The sequence below is a fragment of the Rhopilema esculentum genome, chromosome 12 (assembly GCF_057945365.1).
Source record: "Rhopilema esculentum isolate cy_ngs chromosome 12, ASM5794536v1, whole genome shotgun sequence".
Lineage (NCBI taxonomy): Eukaryota > Metazoa > Cnidaria > Scyphozoa > Rhizostomeae > Rhizostomatidae > Rhopilema > Rhopilema esculentum.
The window spans coordinates 8,408,349-8,428,665 of NC_142826.1; the positions used below are offsets into that span (position 1 = coordinate 8,408,349).

The 20,317-nt window shown below is 36.2% G+C and overlaps 1 protein-coding gene across 8 annotated transcripts in view; it reads right to left on the bottom strand.

The window, feature by feature from the left end:
* LOC135681348 (uncharacterized) overlaps positions 1–20,317 on the bottom strand; it is an 87,905-nt gene that overhangs the window by 49,813 nt on the left and 17,775 nt on the right. For all 8 annotated transcript variants that reach the window (XM_089111743.1, XM_089111742.1, XM_089111744.1 and 5 more), the window contains exon 3: positions 12,531–12,638. In XM_089111743.1, coding sequence (XP_088967869.1) covers positions 12,531–12,638 — 108 coding nt within the window. The remainder of the gene's footprint in view (positions 1–12,530; positions 12,639–20,317) is intronic.

Genomic DNA, 20,317 nt, shown 5'->3' on the forward strand with positions numbered 1-20,317 from the left:
CGTAATATATCCATTGATATTTGACAAATACGTCCACTGATCCGTTCTGATGAGCAATGAATTTACATATTTGAATATTAATTAACCCAACTTGGATCTAAATCGTTTTTTCTTGAAGTACCTTCCTCTTGCTCTGAGGCCTACTTGAACTGGAATTAAACTGTTGTCCCAGAAGAATCGTATAATGGGGATTCCCCTAGACTGTAAAGGACATCCTTCACTGATCTCACAACTTGCTTTCTCTCCTCGGCCTTACAACTATCAGATTTCTCTACTAATTATCCAATGTTATGAGTTTTCGATATGTAGTGCGTGCTTATGCCCAACTAGACCTGAATAAGTTTCCATGCGCATTAACAATGATAGTTAAATGAAAATCTCATTTCCTTAGACGGTTTAATTCTTCAATGTCCGGAAGAGCGATGCCGGATTTGCCTTGAAAACATTCGTGGGATGGCTTTAGGTTTCAAGTTTTGGGTAACTTGGCATTAACAAGTATTATAAAATGCAATTAAGAGAAAGCGATGAAAGACCCAATGCCACAACAGGAGCCCAAATCTGCCTGGCGATATAAAAAGATATCAGGTAACAAGTTTGGCTATTTGCAGACGGAAAAAAATCTCTTTGAACAATCGCACAAAATATACTGGAACTTCTACTTATCACGTGCATTATTTTGTAATCAACTAAGAAAAGCTAAACAGACTCTTTTATAACATGGAGGTCCTCAAAATTACCTTAGAAAATAAGTGAATTTTTAAAAATTCCTCCTCCCCCCGCTAACTCGGCCTTTGGAATGGACTATTCTGTGCTTTAAAATCCATTATAAGAGCGTGAGATGAGAAGACCATGGCTGGGGTGCCATGCCCCACTTGATTGCAAAAAGGACGAAGAAATAAGCCTGAATATCTTTGGTTCACCAACTTTCATTTTTATACCCCCTTCCCTATCAATCTCTAAACTTGCATTGGAATTTATGATTTTTTTGCCACTTCTGCATCAAATTTGACTGTTGGAAGTGCCTTGTTATTCCTTCCAAGTTATCTTTTCGATAATATGTCTTGATTTGAAATCACTTTCAAGAAAACGGAACATATTTTTATTATAGCTTTCATTTTGCATTGTACCTGACCCAGGGAAGAACTACAATCCTAAATGTTGGAAACATAAGAAAGCGACCAAATTAAACAATTTTTTACTATGATGTTTTTAACTCACCATCGTTTTTGGCCAAAAATTGCACTTCCTATGACAAAGGAACAGTAATACAAAAAGTACTTAAAAGCCAAATTATGCTTAAGTAACTCGGTACATTTTTACACCATAATTAAAAAAATACACATACACGATCAAAAAATTTTTCTTACTGAGGAGGCTGCCGAATGACAGCGAAAATTCTAAGAAAAATTTTTGATCGTGTATGTGTGTATTTTTAATTATGGTTTATAAATGTACCGAGTTACCTCAGTATAATTTGTCACGGGATCTCTTGAAATCCTTGGCCCAAAAAGCCAGTGACCGGAAACATATTTAAAAGCCAGTTGGTCTTTAACTCGACTTTAATTTAATATGTTTCAATTTGTTAATCTTGCTCTCTTTGCAATTATATTGAAAAAATTTATGAAATAACGGAGAAGCGAACGCTCCTCATCTTCTCCATTCACATCTTCTAATTTTCCCGTTCAAATCTAAGTGGATCTGATACCCCGAGTGGGGAGAGAGCCTGTATGTCGAGGGGCAATTCACTCTTGCAAATAGCGTACGAGATTTTCCCTAAAACAAAAGGATTTTCACAAAAGGTGTACGAGATTTTCTTGGAGTGATTTGCCCCTCGGTGTATGTGAAATTGGACTGCATGAACTGAAGTAGAAACAACGTGCAGTTGGGACCAGAGCTCGTACAAATTGGCACTAAACATTTTATTCAAACTTCTTCTGATACTTGAGATATGCATTTATTTAAAAAACTTTAACACTTGGTGTAACTTCCATTGATAATGACCTCAAGAATAAAGAAATATCAAGTAATGACTGTATCAGACTGGCCATAAATAGTCATGGATGGGGCTTTGAGCTAATCTTTAGCCATTTATATAACTTCAAATATAATCCACTTGGTCAGTTCGGTGGATGACATTGAGGATTTGCGACCTCTTGGTCTTGTCATTCCATTTCATCTTTCAAGACCCGCAGAAAACTAAAATGCCTTCAGCGGGATTGTTTTAATCAAAAGATCTACTTTGATCACGAAAGCAAGTTTACATTGCACTATAGCTTTATGTTTGGTGGGCAAGCGGAGAAAATTTTTCGAGTTTCTAGCTTGAGTTCTTCTAGACGCCTTTATTTAAAAGGAATATTTCATGAAAAGAGCGCCGAGGTTACCTAATTATTAAGAAACTACATCGACTAAAATGCTCGAAAGTCGATCTTGTACTTTTACAATTGATGGGGTGAAATTGTTCTTTGACAATTGGGCAACTATTGCCACTTAATTTGACATAAGAGTATTGAAAAATATCTTATTCTGTGACTGTTTCGTATTCTGTTTTAAGATATCTTGTGCTACGCTATTTTGATTCCAGAAAAAAGGTTTTGGCAATCGGTATTTACGAAACCCTGAAAAACTTTCAGTACTGGAATAAAATTTATTTGAGAACATTAGAGCTAATCCTGACCTTCCTTTCTTATTAAAAATTGTTGTGTGCAAAAATATAAGGTAAATTTCTGAGTCAGATCTTATTTGAGAGGCAGTTCGCCACTGAGAGTTTTTGACAGAAAAAGTTCTCCAGATTTCTTCCATTTTAACGTTAATCTCAGGCCTTAGGCTTTTTTGCACGCATGTATTAATGGGGCGCTATGAAAACATAGACTGAGAAAGCAACATGCATTCTTCGATGGTTGTTCATCTTCTACAACCTTGCAGCATTCTTAGATAGAAACGGACTGGGAAGGATATGGGTTAGAAAAGTCTCTCCACCAGGGTGTTGGTCAATACCACTATGAATAAGTACTTTACTTTATTTAATAATAGGAGCATGAATGTGGCTTGTGTCTTGCCACTAAGAAAACGAATAAACCACGAAATGATCGATGGTCAAGATAAACCTGTCTTACAATAAATCAAATGCTTGTCTGGTGCAATTGTCAGAGAAACCGCGATTTTAAAATACGAAATTAAAACCAGTAAAACAGTACCACTTTTTAAATAATTTTTAAAATAACGGTAATTTTCGTAAATGAAATTCTCGCGACCAGAGTCAATGGAAACTGAATGCTTCGCTCTCTAATCAGCTACCTGGAAAAGATTCCTGGACCTGCGGGGCATGCTTTTCACTTGCAGCAAAAATTACATGCATATCTATTCTAAAGAAAATATTTTTATATCAAATTTTAGACTGTTTAGTACGAAAAATATTAGTATTTTCTTTCGAGCTGGAAGCTGAATGTTTCCACAACAACAAAAAGCTAGTGTAAATAGTGTAGGCCAGTCCTTGTGTTCACCCCTTAATTTGCTCTAGCTCATCCTGGCTTCCTTTACCACACAATGCCTATATTAGTGGAAATAAATCTAATCGAAATTCTATAGCATAAAAGAATTACAATCATATTTTCTCATTGTATTTGTTGGGCTGCCAACAAAGTATTTGCTGCAAATTCTCTGAGATAACTGAACTGTTGGGTTACTATGCTACTGATTTCGTCGATATGAGCATCAAATAGAGTCACATTGTAACTTTTTTCAAATTCTTTGCAAATTTCAAACTCAGTAAGAATAATCTTATATGTTTGAGCAAATTGAAGCATTTATTTGTCTTGATTTTTCTAAGTTGAAATAGTTCATCGGCACAAGATGCAAGTGCAGACATCATGCTATCGTCAGCACCATTACATAAAAATGGGTCACAAAGGTTGTAAAAAATCGTCTAGAAAAATTTAAAAAAAGAGACTAAAATATTGATCCATGTGGTGAATCTGTCTAGGGTCAAATCATACGATCTTTAGTCTTCTACAAGTTTTACATTTTGTACAAGCCAACCCCAAAACTTACACTATTTTAATGCCACTCCTAAGTGTCTTTGGCCCAGTCTTCGCTACTGCCCTTAGGGAAAATGAACAATGTGCTAGGGAGCTAATAATTTCATAAGCACAAGCGAGACTAATTTGTTTCTGGGTAACGATTTGGCGGTATAATTTGTTTGAAAGAAAGAAATTGGGGATTTCGAAACGTCCTGCCGACATTTCTATGCTAAAATAAATTTCAATTATATATTATCCTTTACTGACTGAATATGATACTATTAAAAGCTATCAAGATGACTTTGGCGTGTATCATAGTTAACAACTTTTTACTTATGAGCATATCACATGCAGTTGCTTTACAAATCACGTTACAACCTTAACAGTATAGGGAGAGCAGAAAAAAAGCAATTGAGTAAAATTGTGACGTAAACAGAAACAATTGAAAAAAATTTTCATTTCAAGTAAATTCTTGTCTTGATTTTGAAAACAATTTAATGAGCTGACTTTACTGTCTGACTTGGCAAATGGCAACCAGAATACAGCTGTAAAGAGATTGTTTCATCAGGATCACCGTATTACATCGAGTTATCCGAAGCAATAAATATGAGTTAAGACATTCTACTTTGTTTTAACCTCTTGTTAATCTCGATGAATTGCACTTTAGTTCATACCAATATTTTCTTAAAAATCTTCCTCTTTTAAGCTTTCAATAAATATCTTATCAGCTTATCAGACGAGAATACTCAAATTTTAAGAAGGCTCTAAAGACTGTTGGCTCTTATCTTGACAATTAAGTATTGTCTTTGTAGTGGTTTTTATCCAGGAACTCTGTTTTCTCTATTAAATTTTCGAGAAATTTGATGTGACGTTTAAATTTATAAGAGTGAGACGCTGGTTATAAAATTAAGATGTTGTACTTAGGATGTCACTCAAAGAAAATGCTTGACAAATGCTGCGGCATTCGTGAAAGGAAGGCTTCTGTCCGATAGAGGTTTCTATTTTCGCTTTGGATTGGAAAGGGGAGACGTTTGTTGAAGGCGGGTGATTATTTGAGGTTAAGCATTTATCAGGGGAATTACGGTACCCCAAAAAGCTTTGGTGTGTGGGAGAAATTTATGAAGAAAATATTTTATTTGATTGAATATATTTGTTGATCTATAGATGAGAGACTTTATTTGCGGGCTAGGAGGGAATATGAGTCGTTATGATTAATAAAAATGATAGGGCACGGGTGGATACAAACGTATAAACATAATATGGACAATGCTTTAGTTCTTGCTGTCAAATTGGCAAAATAATTTGAGAAGGCTTATATTGGTTCAGCGTTATTAAATCGTTTCCTTGTCAAATCTTGTTAGCCAGCCAACGAAAGAAAATGAACATTCATAAACTCGGGAACATGTAACTCACCATTAGGGAGACAAGACAGCCTATCAAGACTACAAACAATCAACAATTCGATAGTAAAATGGCCCTTTTGAAAATAACTGTACTTATGCTAGCAATAAAATCTCCTTTTAATAACAATTTTTCAGACTGGAGTAAACAATTGAACCTCACGACTTTTTCATTCTGTTTAAAAATTGTGAAATAATTTGTCAAAGATTGAAAATTCATTAGCTTGCCTTACGAGTTGCATAAGCCATCTAATTGTACACTTTTGTTTCAGACCGATCCATTTTCTTACTACATGGAGTTGTCACAAAGGAGATTTCTATGTTTGACTGAAGTAATAACTTTTCAGCAACAGTTGAACTTAAGTCTGGTTTCTAGACGACCTTTCACAGATTCAGACATTTAGTGACGCAGGCAAGGCTTTAGTTGTTGAGGAGCAACAGCAACAGAAATCATACAGTACAGTTCAATATCAGCTAGGTAGAGTTAATAGGATGGCTGGTTGCCAGGCGAATTCATAAACTAGAAATGATAACATGGGCGTAGATGAAAGGATCTTGCCATTTTAGCATCTAAATAGCTGTGATAGAGAAATATCAGAGAAGATGAACATTTTTAACCTAATGAAGACTTTTTCGGTTAAATGGCACGGAAGACTATGTTAAAGGGATTACCAAAAGAATAATTTTAGCCCGAGGAGGGAATATTTGACAAAATAGTTTTTTGTTTCATTTTAACCTATGTTTTTAAGATTTTGTTTTTAAGAAGTGGATTTTGTCTGCTATAAACTTAATCTCGTTCTCAAACTGTCTGAAATTCATACAACTAATGACAAATAGTTCTTGCATATGAGTTCTTTCGTGCTCTTCATTGCTTACAATTAAGGAAAATCATTATTGTTGGCCTTTTCGACACTTGTCTAGTCAACTGTTTCGTTTAAAGATGTCTTCATTTGCCGACATAGCACATTCCTGAACATCCTCGGTCCTTATTACATCTGTCAAGTTCTCTCTTTGCTTTATTTCAAATAACTAGACAGAACAATCAAAATAAATCAAATAAATATATACAAGGGATGGGTTTGGGGAGTCAAATGCGTAAGTGGAGCCATTTTCGAACTGAAAAGGCATTGCTTTGGTATCGATGAGACTGCATCTTATCATAACTTTCCTAGTCTGACAAAGATCACTTTTTTAAAGCTGTACCCTTCTTTGTTTTGTTCTTTCCAGTGACTCCAATGACATGTATCGTATCAATAATGTTTATAGCCTCGTTTATATGTTTAGTTCCGACATGTTTGATTAGCCCCAGTTTTGTTGAATAAAGGATATAAGAGCTTATGGCACAGTGCTTATGGCTGATCTGAGAGAGTTTTCTCATTGACCTCTGTTATGTTTTAGGCATGTCAACAATATTCGTCCAAAATCCGTAGTAGAAATGTAAACAAAGAGAAATTATCGGAAAAACCCTTGTAGCTTAGGGTAAGACGAAGAAAACTTTTTTGTCAAGGATAATTGCAAGGTGTAACAAGATAGTACTTGTAGCGTCGTAGTTGTAAAAAGTATTAGATGGGTCACAATTCAAACAACTTTCGTGACCAGCTTTACGTTGCCTGGAAAAATTTTAGTAATGGTGAAATCAAATAACTTAAGGAAGCTAAAGCTAACACTATAAGATCTGCATTTTTAAGGAAATTGGAGAAAAATTATTCGGAAGGCTGATTTTGTATTGAGTTGTATTGTTGTTATTACTGTTTAAAGTGCAAGTCCATATACTTCTTCTGTTGATTCCTTGTGAGCTTTTTCATTTGCAAACATGACCATAATGAGGAAATTTGAATATATATACAATGAAGAAACAAATTGTAATTAAAGTATAAAATTCGCCATTTGCTCCAAGTATTGACTTAATGTTTTTTACTATCAGAAAAGGAATATACACGTTTATGTTGCACGTTGTTGAAGTGCTGAGTTACCTTGCCAAACATTCCAGGTGTGTGTTCTATATCTCACAACTATTTTCTCTAGCATTTCTAATGAGGATTTAAGCGGCTAAGAATCATTTAAAAATCATTGATATCAATATAACTGAATAAAGCAATGAATCTAAGCAAAATAAAACGATTAAGTGTTGAATAATGAGTGCCTATTAAATCAAATATCGATAGAATCAAAGGAAACTTAAAACGATCAGACCTGAATTCTGTGACTTAAGAGAAACACACCCATGTAAGATGGAGCTCAGACTGTAAGGATTTTCCGCCACGATATTTCATACCGGGAATCAAGGGTTTGTCGTAAAATTTGGCGATATCCCCACTTGCCTCCAGAAAAATACCCATGTTAGGAATGTGAACAAACATGATTAAAAGGGCTTTAATGCAGCTGAGCATTCGGGCTTTGCAGGCGAAACATATTAAGGCATATGTTTTGACTTAGAGTAAGCTACATGTCTAGGGCAATATGCCTGCCCCATTTTTCTCACACGCTTGCTGTGCAACATTTTTGCTCCTTTCTAATGATACTTGGAAGTTTATATGAAAATTAAATCAAATTAAAACAACCTAGAGCAAACATAAGGCTTTTTGCGTTTTATATGTGTGGAATTCTTCAGCCTGTTTTCTCTGGTAAAGAGTAGGGCCAGTTGAAAACAGAAACTAGTAAGAATTCAGAGCCTGCAGCCTACGGAAATCCTCTTAGAATTGTATCCGAAGACAGACTGAAAATGGAGACGATAAAGATACACTACCCAGGAAAGGTGACTAGACAAATCTTTCAGAGCTTAGATTCCTAAACAGACTCCAAAGACTATTAGAAAACAAGCTTGCCAGACTGAAAGTTGCTATTTTCCTTTATCAATTGAGCTGAAAGTTTATGAAGGGTCTCTAAAAGCCTAATTGTACCTGTCTGATGCTCTTGTGGAATGAAAGAAGGAAAAGCTATATATCATGAAGCTGACTGGCACAATTGAAGGAAACACCACTATGAAGATAGATTTGAAGTTTCTTTTTCGTTTTATAATGACCTGGGGTGATCTTAATTATTGTTATATAAAATCTTTGGGGACTTCTTTTGACAAAATAGAGACTTTAATACCATTAACCCAGCTCTTCTAAACAAAAAACAACCTTTAATATGCATCCTCCACTTCAGATCGTATAGAGCGATAGAAAAGGGACTTTATAAATAAAATTGTTTGTCTTTTAGCGAATTCGAGAAAGTTCATCTTTCCAAATTCCCTTACAAATTAAAGAAGATAAAAAGAAGTTTTTCCTGAAAGTTTTACAAAGAAAAATCTTTTAGGCCACGCCCTTTTTATTGTCAGAAAACGTCCTATCACCAACAGGGTACGTCAATTTACACCCAGCAAACGTCCATGACTAACTTATTTTTACGCAAAGGAAGTTCCATACTCAAAGGGTTGCATAAATAACATATGTCGCCAAAATATTACCCCGACTAGAATCTCGTATTCAGAAGAAGGGAGGCAAGGCATACAGCAACGAGACAAGAGAAAGATCTTTTCGTCGATGTTCTGAATGAAGAGGAGCGGATTTCACGAAAATTCCAATTTTCTTTAAGGATCCTCAACTTTTACTTTCTAATCAAATATTCTTTATTGTTAGTTTTCCTTCAGACAAACAGATATTAATAATGTAAAAGGTGATGATCATGCAAGAATACCAATAAATGTATTCAAAAACTTAAAGGAGACGTAATTCCGGTCACTGGCTTTTTGGGCCAAGGATTTTAAGAGATCCCGTGCCTTGTATGACAAATTATACTTAGGTAACTCGGTACATTTATAAACCATAATTAAAAAACACAAATACACGATCAAAAAATTTTTTTCTTAGAATTTTCGCTGCCCTTCGGCAGCCTGTATGTATGTTTTTTTAATAAGGTTTATAAATGTACAGAGTTGAAGGTTCTGTTCTTCCAGGACGCTGTTTTGGGAAAATGTCATAGTTTAGGTCCACATTTTTACTTCATTGACCAAAAAAGTACTTGTATTGTCGGATTCATAATTTGGGATCACGAGTATATAGTTTAATGTCTTGCCTTCAATTTTAATAGTATTTTTGCAAATTTTATGTCATCTATGCTTTTAGTAACGTAATTTTAACTTTGAGATCTTCTAGGAATCTTGTAATATTATGCCAATGTAAGATAGTTAAAACATTTCATTTAAAAGCTAAATGTATCTTGCTGTGAGTCGGGCCTTTGCAGTCTCTTTCTGTTTTCTGCAAAACTCTTCTTACAGATCATACAAGGTTTTATGTCATTCGCTAATTACGAACGACGTGCGGTTGAATTAATTCTCTTTCTAAAGTTCTACTTCTATGGCAAGTTGAAAGATCATATAAGATTATTTCTGAGTGATATAAGGCAAAGGAACCGTTGTCAAAAATCATGTTTGCAAGAGAAAACAAAAATACGAAGCGAGAGGCGATAGTTTCTCAAGAAAACCGGATTACTCTTTTTCAAGCAGCTATGGAAACCATTAGGAAAATCTCGTCAGGAAAAAAAAGCAAAAGAGCTGTATAGGACTTATTCATTAATTCAGGTCCACCACACACATCAAGCATCGATTTCAGAATATTGAAAAAAGAACCATATTGCCCAGATCAATAAGACTTCAGTCCCCACTATAGCTCCATTTGCGTTTAGGCCAAAACATACATTCGTGACTGACTTTGAGAAAAGAAGTAATTGTCATGTTATCTGCATCTAGGTTCAATCTACTCAATGCTGTTTTGCGACCCTTCGCATGACACCACCAGATTCCTTAGACTATGCAAAAGGATTGGTCAGAATTAGTTCTTTTCGATGAGTTTATAAGCCTTCTTATCCAGAATATCTTAATAATATTTGTGTAGAGTAGAGACATTAAAAAATATCAAGCAAATTGAATTTTTGGGGAATGCGTTGAAGCCAGTGGCAAATTGTGAAGACATTTGTGATAAATAGCCTGTGAATGCTAGTAGCAGATCTATGTGAAAAGTCTCATACACGCAAGCAGGGGGCAGCGGGGACAGCGGGGACAGCGGGGACAGCGGGGGCAGCACTGTGCCCTTGTGAAAATGGCACTGTGTTTAAATGAATAGAATAAATATGTAAAATCTTAGTATCTTAGGTGAGATGAAACATTAGTGCAGTTAGGAACAAAATGATAGCAATTAAAATATTGGGTGCATTTGTTATGAACTTATTTGCAATAATGCTATTTCTTTCGGCAACACTCTGAAATTTAGGAAACTACTTTAGGATAAGGTGATTTGCGTAACAGAGGCATCTGGGGTCCTAAGGGAAAACTGAGATGGGGCCCCTATTAAAGGTGTTTTTGTAGAGCATGTCAAACACTAATACAATGCGTAACATTAATCCAAGTTAACTAGTAGACGCTTAAATTGAAGTAATCTAAAAGCTTTTTAAAATGAGGTGAACTTTAGCAAAGTCATCAGAATTTATAAGAAAGAAGTTGCTGTACCAAGATAGAAGGTAACAAAGAAGAAAACCCTTTGATCAATCATGACTTCAATTGAATTCCGTAAAGAATGCCTGCCAGAACTCACAAGTCATTGCAATTGTACAATTCATTTGCATTTTCAAATGCAACTGCAGAACGTACTTTTAGCACAATGCAGCGTGATACGACACGAGAGCCAACAGCCGACGGGGTTAGCAAAGCCTAATTTTGAACGGAGACAAGGAATTTTGGTTAAAAAATTTGGACCCATGATTCCGCACATGTCTGAAAAAATGTGACCCATAATTCCGCAAACATGATGCAAACTATGCCCATAATTCGGCAAAGCAAATAACATTTTTAAAGCACAACAAAATCATCAAACAAATTTTGCATGTCCTTTGCCAAAAAATCTCAATATTGCACATATTTCATACATTCATTTCTAATTGGACATTTATTTTGTTAATGCTCAATCTCCCTCCTAATAATTTTGCAATATTTTTTTAAAATGGTAACTATAATTCTGTATCTATTCAAAAACTGATACCGATAACTCCGCCATTTTCAGAAAAAGTTTTACCCTAAACATTTTCAGTAAAGGTACCGCCCCCTCCCCCCCCCCCCCAGCAAAAGCCTAAACAACAGCATCGGAAATTTTAGACTGGCCTTTTAGATTAAACGTTTTATTGGTACCAAAGTATTATGTTATATCATTTTTCTCTTACAGTGTTACCGTTAACCATTGAAAATGTGCCCTTTTTGAGTAGGTGCCACCACCGCCTCAAAATGCTTCCGGCGCCCCTGCACGCAAGTCCAACCCGTGGCAATGGATCCGATCCCTTGCAAATGGAGCTTGAATTGTAACGGTTTTTGGTCACTTACAAGAGACAGTTGGCAGCTATTCTAGCAAAGTTTTAATGAGCTTGATAACCCCTAACGCGCATCTCGAAGATGTAGACACGTTCTTGCCAAGGGCTGAACTGAAGCTAGAAAATGTCATTTTCACAGCAATACTGCCATGTCTACATGATGATTTAAATTCGTTTTAGCTTGAAAAAGAAACTGGACAATGAACAAAAAGTTTCATACATAACGTCTTTTGGCCAATAAAAAGTTGCATAATTCAAAGCCTTGAAATCTTTATTGGAGAGACTGAAAGAATAGATGGAATTCAAAACTGGAGAAGAGATGGCTTAAGATTATTGTGGGTTTTTCGTATATAAATCCTTTAGGACTTTTACGAGATCGAATATGTTCACTAATTGATTTCTAATGATGCTAGATAAATTGACGTTATTTTGCTGTATTCTCGTTATCTAGCAACATACTATAATAATAAAAAAGTCCTAAAAGACACGTAAGGAGTACTTTGATGGTGGTCTGCATGTTATGTTTCCCAACCTTTTCCATGCTCCGAATTGGAAATTTTCGGTTAAGCAGTACTTGGGTATTGTTACAGACACAAAAGCATTCTTTAGCGGCTTCAGAATTCTTTCTAGAACAACCCTTCACCCCTTTATTTCTACTTTTATCAAGACAACTGCCTGCCAGCCTGAGTTTTGTTTGCTAAATGAGGCGAATCCTTCAAAACGTCTTGGCTGGGTGAATGGTAGAAAAGAGCTTTAAAAAACATAGTACACTTACTTCTTCTACATGTGAGAAGTAGCATCCTGGCCCTCCTGAAGCTAATTCCTCTAATGTTGCAATGTCGATTATCTTGTAAATGTCTTGGGAGAGGCTTGACAAACCCATCTAAAAAAATAAATTTTTAAGCAATGAAAATATCAACATCACAGTATACTCTAATATCAACAAAATTTAGAACTGCTATAGAATAGTTTCGCTAATTTAAAGGGAGGGCCTTAATTCCTTGAAGGATAAGGGGCTTAAGCCCTCCAACAATTCCCGCTGACTTTGGAAAGCCCCTAAGCAAAACTGTGCAGTCGAGACTAGCCCAGAATAATGGCCGCCAGAAAGAGGCATAGTTGGATTCCAATGAATCAGAAAGGAGTTTTTTTCCAAAATGTAATTTTACTTTCAAGCGAGATGGCCTTGTGAAAAAGAATTTTTGTTCCTTCAATTTTCAAATCAAACCCTTCCTGCAAATCACTCTCAAATAGTTGTTTCCACTCGATTCAATCAGCCAAAGTAACAAAAATATCTCGATTAAAAACACCAAAGGACCAAGAGTTTATCAACAAAAGTTAGGACCAAAAGATCATCAAAGAAGGAACAAAAGTTTACGGTAACAAACAGGGCCGTCGCTAAACACTTTCACTCAGGGGATGGGGGGTCAGTCACAAATTTACCGACAAAATAGGGCGTGACCGAAAATATACCAAGTTTTGGCGTGGCATTGTGACGCAGCTCAAAATATTCATCAAATTGTAGAAATACCTATTGGCTAAACACCAGACAAAAAGGCAAATTATTGCGACACAAATAAACGTTAATGCAGAAAAATCGTAAACAAAAATAGTTGATGCTTTCAAAATAATGCTGAAAAGTTTATTTGATTTTATTTGATATTTAACTGATTAAAATTCCGTAACAACCAGATTTGAAAAAGTCATTTGATCAGTAAGTGTCGCAGTTTTAATGAGGGGTTGACTGCGTCATTAACATACACCTTAGTTACAGCTTTTTGGCATCACGTGTATTCAATAGGTTGCTGCAAGGGTCACGGTTTCCTTGGAAGGTGCGCTGCAATTGCCTTTGCAATTCTTGGGCTTTAGCATCACTTGCAAATTGCTCAGGGCATGCAAATGCTCTTGACGTCTTCCCATTCCTTGCTTGTCAGAACACCTGTCGACGTTTTTACATTGCCATTCCGATACTTGTTTAATAGCTGATGTTTTTGACTTTGCTTTATTCGAAACGCCTTGTAGTTCTTGTTTACTCCCAATAATTTTGCTGATTTTGAGAAGAGATATGACTTGATCCCAGTAAAATGCATGACTTGGATGTAGCTCAAATAGCTATAGCTACCAATGTTTAAAATAGTTTTAAAATTGACTTTTTCTTAATATATTTGCCAACTCCTTGCAGCTTAGTTAAATTTTCATGTTCCATGAGTAAATTACAATCAGTTCTCAAAAAACTATAAATTCTCAGGTAAACATGTTGTTGTTGAAACATTGCATAAAGGTGTCAGTCATTTTGCTATATTGTGCAACACATTTGAAATTATGCAGCGATGTTGTAAATGCAACATGTGCTATTGATCCAGGGCCTTTTTAACATACAAATAAAAAATGCCTTCGCTCAATTATGTCTTCATAAAATTATCTTGTCTCTTTGTGCATTTTTTCTCAACGCATCAGAATGTCGTGGCATTCTCCCTAGATATAGCTCCTTTTTAGCCTTGCGAATAACGAGCTCTGAGCCTCATCTCAGGCTAGGTCCTTTTTAGTGGGAGACAATGGCGGCGCCAGCCTCTAGAACCTGGAGGGGTAAGGCAAAAATTTTTAGGCCACGCTCTTTTTACAACCAGAAAACATCCTTTTATTAACAGGGAACGCAAATTTTACTTGAAGGGAGCGCCCATGACTAACTTTTGCTTACGTAAACACAACAGATTGAATATCATAGGATTACATCACAAAAAGTATGTTGCTAAAATATTACCCCTCCCTCGACATTCTCTCGTCGAATTTAGACGAAATGCAAAATTGATCCTGCCGAGAACTGGGGGGCGTGTCCCCCATTCCTCCCCGTAGCGCCGCTTCTGGTGGGAGATATCTTTACTACTAGTAATTTTCGTCCACTTAATTTTCTGATTAGTCTGCGCTCCCCCAAACGTCTCTAATTGATGTTGCCATTGATGTCGTTTACTCCCACAATCTCGGTTCGACGAGCCAGATAATGACATATATTTACCATGAAACAACCCGAATGAATTGAATGGTTGCAAGATATTTCTGTTGACGATTTTGATTTTTAAGCTATTAAAAACGCAGCTGTCTTCTCTCTATACCGGTTTTTATAAAGCATCCTAAGGACATTTAACAGTCTGAGATCTGTTAGCCTTTGTTTTTGATTAAGTGTTCAAGTTGGCAAGATATATTTATTTCTTATTAGTTGGCAAGACTTTTAGTGAACGATCTAAAAATGATGTAATGCGAACATTCGCCAACCACGTAGCTGTAGATGTCGGCTAGGGTGGGCAAACTCGAGCAAGAACCGTACCTGAGGGGGGGGCAGGGTTTAAAATAAGACAACAGGTATATAACAAACATATATATTTGGACTAAATTAAACTCACGGGATCATAATTATGCCAAATTTTCAAATTATCATTGGGGAAAACTGTAGCCAGAGGGGGCACGTTGTTGTCAAAATCTTAATTTGCCCCCCGTGCCCCCTACAGCTACGTGGCTGTCATTCGTTCGAAAAAACTTGCCACAATCGATCTTAATAGTGTTGCATAATGACTCCACTAATTTAAAAAGATTTGAAAAGAACAGATTAAACTAATTCAAAAAGGGTGTGACAGAACAAATCTTTCTATACTATCTATCATACTATCAAATTTTTGCATTGAAAAAAATCAAGAGGGACACCAGCAACAGAAAATGTTAAAAAATGAAACTCTAAATTCACAATATAAAGTCGTTCTCGTCGAAATGTCTTGAATTGGAATAAACACCAAAAAAAAATATTTGATACTAAAATAAAATATTTCCATTCACTCAGTTTAAAAACTGAGCCTGTTTTATGGACAAAATAATTGAAATTGGAGATTTTTCTACAGCACAACAGGCAATACCCCACGGCAAACTAGTGTAACGAGGCAAAGTGGTCGAAAAACACTGCTATAAAGCATATTGCCTCAAGCCTAACAGGTTTTCCACATTCTAAAAATTCAAGAGATGGCACATAATTTCTGAGGGCATACATTTCCGTAGGGGAATCGCTTCCACTGGAATGCCTTTTACTTTGCAGGTGATGAATTGAGCTTTTGACTTTTGATAGCTTGAATTAATATTTCTTTTCAATACAACATGGTAATAATTTTGGCGCAGATGCTTCGTCAAAGGGAACTTTATCAACTCAGGCAGTTTGTTTGATAATAAACGATCGCACATTCAAATGTTGGCCTATTACCAATACGCCGATAAAAACAGTTCAAATATGAATAACCGCAGTTCTGGTCGGCACGATTTTTTGCATAAACCGACAAGCAAGAGATCAACCATTGATTTATTTTGCAAACTTAGTTCAATGCTCTCCGTCAATCTATATTGAATCTTAAGCCCTTATAGAACCGGCGCTTCAACATACATAGTAGGCAAATATTATAACTTGAGATGGATTCAACACCTTACTACAAAAAAAATAAGTCGATCTACCAAAGAGAAACACCTTTATTCTAATTGAGTCTGAGACGATTTACCAACTTGACTTCTCCGTTAAAAGAAAACAGTAAACTGTTTGTGTTTGTATCATTAACGAATAGGACATTGTTTGGCCCATTGGCTAAAACCAAGGGCAACTTCTGCAAAATGCAGGGCCTCCGACGAAGGGGGCCGGGGGCCTTGACCCCCCAATTTTCTGCAAAACAAAATAACTTTTCACAAAATCTTTTGTTATAGGTGTGAAATTTTCCCTTGCCCCCCCACTTTACTATAATACGAAACTTGTGGGGAAGAAAGAACAATTTCTGCTAAATTCATGCAAGCTTTCTTTGATGCATTAAAGACGGAATCATGAGGGAATGCCATATAATCACTCAATAAAATCAAATTAGTTTTGGTACCGCAAAATTTGAAGAAGGCACGCGATAGCGGAAACATAACGTACGACCTTTATAATCTGAAGAGAGTCTGATGAAAAGTACTTCAGTATGTTTCCGTCATTTCGTGTAATCTTCCAACAAATCAAATCTTATGAAACAAAATCTTATGTTTAGTACAGTTCTTCTCCTTCAACTTTTCATCCCCTCCCTCAAACGTCTATTTTAATCTTCCAAAATCCCTAATTGACTTTAACAGGTTTTTCATACAAACTTCATTGCTGTTTGTTCTCTTATAACTGTTTCGCCTACACTATATGCTTAATCATCAAGTCAACACGGAGTACATAGTCGTTGATTGCCTTGTGAAATTCTCTGGCTTTCTGCCTCAATCAGGCCCAAGTCAACGTCGCTCTCCTCATGCGCCGAATCTAATAGTTGTATTAGGCGCTGGAGAAAAGCGACGTTTGACTCGATTTAGTGCAGCAGCATAAATTAGGTGCGGCAAAATTAATTTGGAGAAGCAGGACCATTCGCATTATGCGACTGTGGAGCGACACCGAGTCAAACGTCGCTCTCCTTATGCGCCAAATTTAATGCATTGAAATTATTCCGCTCTGAAATGAGGCTGGGCAAGCCCAGTGTTATGAAAGGCGCCAGACTTTATCCATCCATGATCCATGATAAAGTTCGTATTCACCAGAGACTCTTAAAAATTATTTAAATTATGATATTCCTTTTTGGCATTTGCACCTTCTGGGGGACATTTGATGGGAATGTGACAGCTATCAACTGCTGCCTGGCTGAATGGGAACTGCCAAAGTTCTTCCTTGTCCAAGATCTTTTTTCTAAATTCATTTTTGGTTTTTGTCATATGGGCAGTAACGCACTCTAATCTACGACTTCTTCAGTTTTAAGTGATCAGTTTACTCAATAAGAAAGTTTTCGTTCTATCCAAGGGAGCCATTTTAGATTCGAGATCAGCAAGCTTTCCCTGTTGCTACGGTGTGCTAGAGAAATATTTCAATTCAATGTCTATATGAATAAGGAGCGACGTCCAGCTTTTTGGACCTTAATAAACCTCGTGGATTTCATATCAGACCATTTTCATTTGCAACAAGAAATATTCCCTTGTTTTAAGATTGCGTTTTGTGATGCCAAAGGAAGGACATAGAGCTTACAGATTTTCAGGTAAATTTAAGTACATATAGCTTTGCAAGAGGGATGTATTGCTTTTATGAAAAAGAGTTCCTCCCTCATTTTCTTAGCATTGATTTGGTTCCACCAAAAAGGCTGTTTTCTATCTTTTCCGCATATTTCATTGCGTTAACTTACACGTTGCTAGTTGATGATTTTCCAATTTATTTGGGCTTAACTGTACCAAGATGAGTTGAAGAATTTCAGGGCTAACAGAGGCGGGACTGATGACCCCATTTGCTGTTCCCTAAACTCCCACTATTTTGCTATCATTTTCTTTAAAAAAATTTAAAACCTTAAGAATCGAAAGAAAAGTTACATGAAGTGTTATCACAACTACTCGCTTCTTGTCCTGTTAATATTTTGATTTTACCATTGCAAATATTTTTTTCTAATAACTGTATAACTTCTTACGTTAATATTGTAATTTTAAGTATTTCGGAATCCTTAATAAATTTCAAAGAATTTGATTCCTGATTTAGTATGATTATGTTTATTTTTGAGGGGAATGTTTCAGTGTAAAGGTACCAGTTAGCAAAACTTTTGTTTTATTGGATGCCATATTGATTTGGGTGTTGCAATACATTTTCCTTTTTGTGTATACACTGCATGTTTAAGCGCATTCACTTTGAACCCTTCATGTGTATGGCAGGGGTGTCTGACATACGGCTCGCGAGGACACACTCTGTGGCCCGTGCAAAGTCAATAATTTCATCCCTTGATTATATTGAGTATATATATCTATGGTGCTTAGGTATATTTTTATGATCCATTATTAGGCACAGTTTCTAATTGTTGGGTATACTTTCTCATTATAAGGCATTATAAGCAGACGTTTCTATTACGAAGCTGAACAGACCAAATCAAGCGACAATCTAAGCATACAGAGAAACGTTTAAATGACTTTCTTTGCACGTCGACCATGAGTTTAATGTGTGAGGTAAAAAAAATTCTGAAAACAAAAAATTTAATATTTCACGTTGATAAATTTTTCGTGGAACACTTTATGTAATTTACCATTTAAATCTTTATCTAACTGTGATAATTAATCAAATTATTGTCAATACAAAATCTGCTGATGATTAACATAATTTTTCGTCTTGCCCGCCTGTGCAGTAAGATTTTGTCAATAGCCCACTCAACAAAAATTGGACACTCCTGATGTAGTTATTTCGGGTTCACCTTCCGTTTCTCCTGAATATTTTGCAATTAAAAACAATGGAAATCTGGAGAGATTTCTGCATTTTTATAAAACGATACAACTTGATAACGATATTAAATGTTTCACCTTAAAAACAGAAAAACAGAACATATTGCAGATTTAATAAAAGGCAAACTGCTTATTTGTCGCTCTTCGAGCCCGGCAGCCCCCCCCCCCTCCAACCTAGAAAAATTTATCCCCCCTTAGCCTAAGAAAGTTGGTTTCTAAGAAAAGTGCAAACTGCAATAGGTATTTCAAATTCAAGTTATGAGCAAGCAGTTGACAGTTGATACATTCTAAGCTAATCTATAGGGCGTGGTTGCAAACATTATCTGCTCGCTTCGCTTGCAAGGGAGTTCCATTTGAAGAAAAGTATCTTGGTCCTTACTGATGACACTTACAAATGGCATACCTTACTTGAAATATTTTTCCAACAGGAGCCGTTTTCCCGTTGTCAGAAAGGCGTGGTCTGCAAAATATTTCCAGTGGATAGACCCATGGAGCAGTACTGTTACGGCCCCCGAACCTCCTAACCCTGGCTACGCCACTGATGCCTGTGTACCGTTTTCATATAAAAACGATACAATATTATACAATTTAAGGTACGTGAAAAAATACCCTGATAAACGGCACATCCCTGTCAGACAAATATAACATACTACGTATCCTCCCGTGATGGTTGCTTAGCGTGACGTGGCGTGCCCCTCGAATTTAGACAAGCTGTCGGTAAAAATCAGCCACCAAAACTACTGGCGTAAAACCTGTGGCGTGCCAAAAGCGAACTTTCAGCATGGATGGATTGGATCATTTTCAAAATCGACAAACTCCATATTAGAAACAAAAGCTAAATTGTCTTCTATTCAAAACTCCTTTGCGATTATCACACAAACTTGCTTGTGTGCCAGATGTCATAGATGCGGAAGAATATTCCATCAACTTTCATCAATATTTTCAATCTGCAAGAGCAAGAAATTCCAGCCTTTGAACGTGAATTTAGTAAAAGCAGGGGTTTTTTTAAGACCTGGATGGCAATGGCTCTCCAGAGTCACCCTTGGTACCTCAATAAATTACGTGTCACAATTCCAAATTTTGCCTTGGGATGTCAATATCAAGCTGATTCCTTGTCGAATAACTAGATATCTCTAATCTAGTGTTAAATTTACCTCTAAGGCTGTCAGGGCAAAGACCATTCATCATTTTGTACGCCATTTTGGCCCTGTCGTATTTAATTAGGTTCGAAACTGGAAGCCATTTACAAGTCCACCCGTCCTCAAATTTTAGCACTTTCAATTAATGATT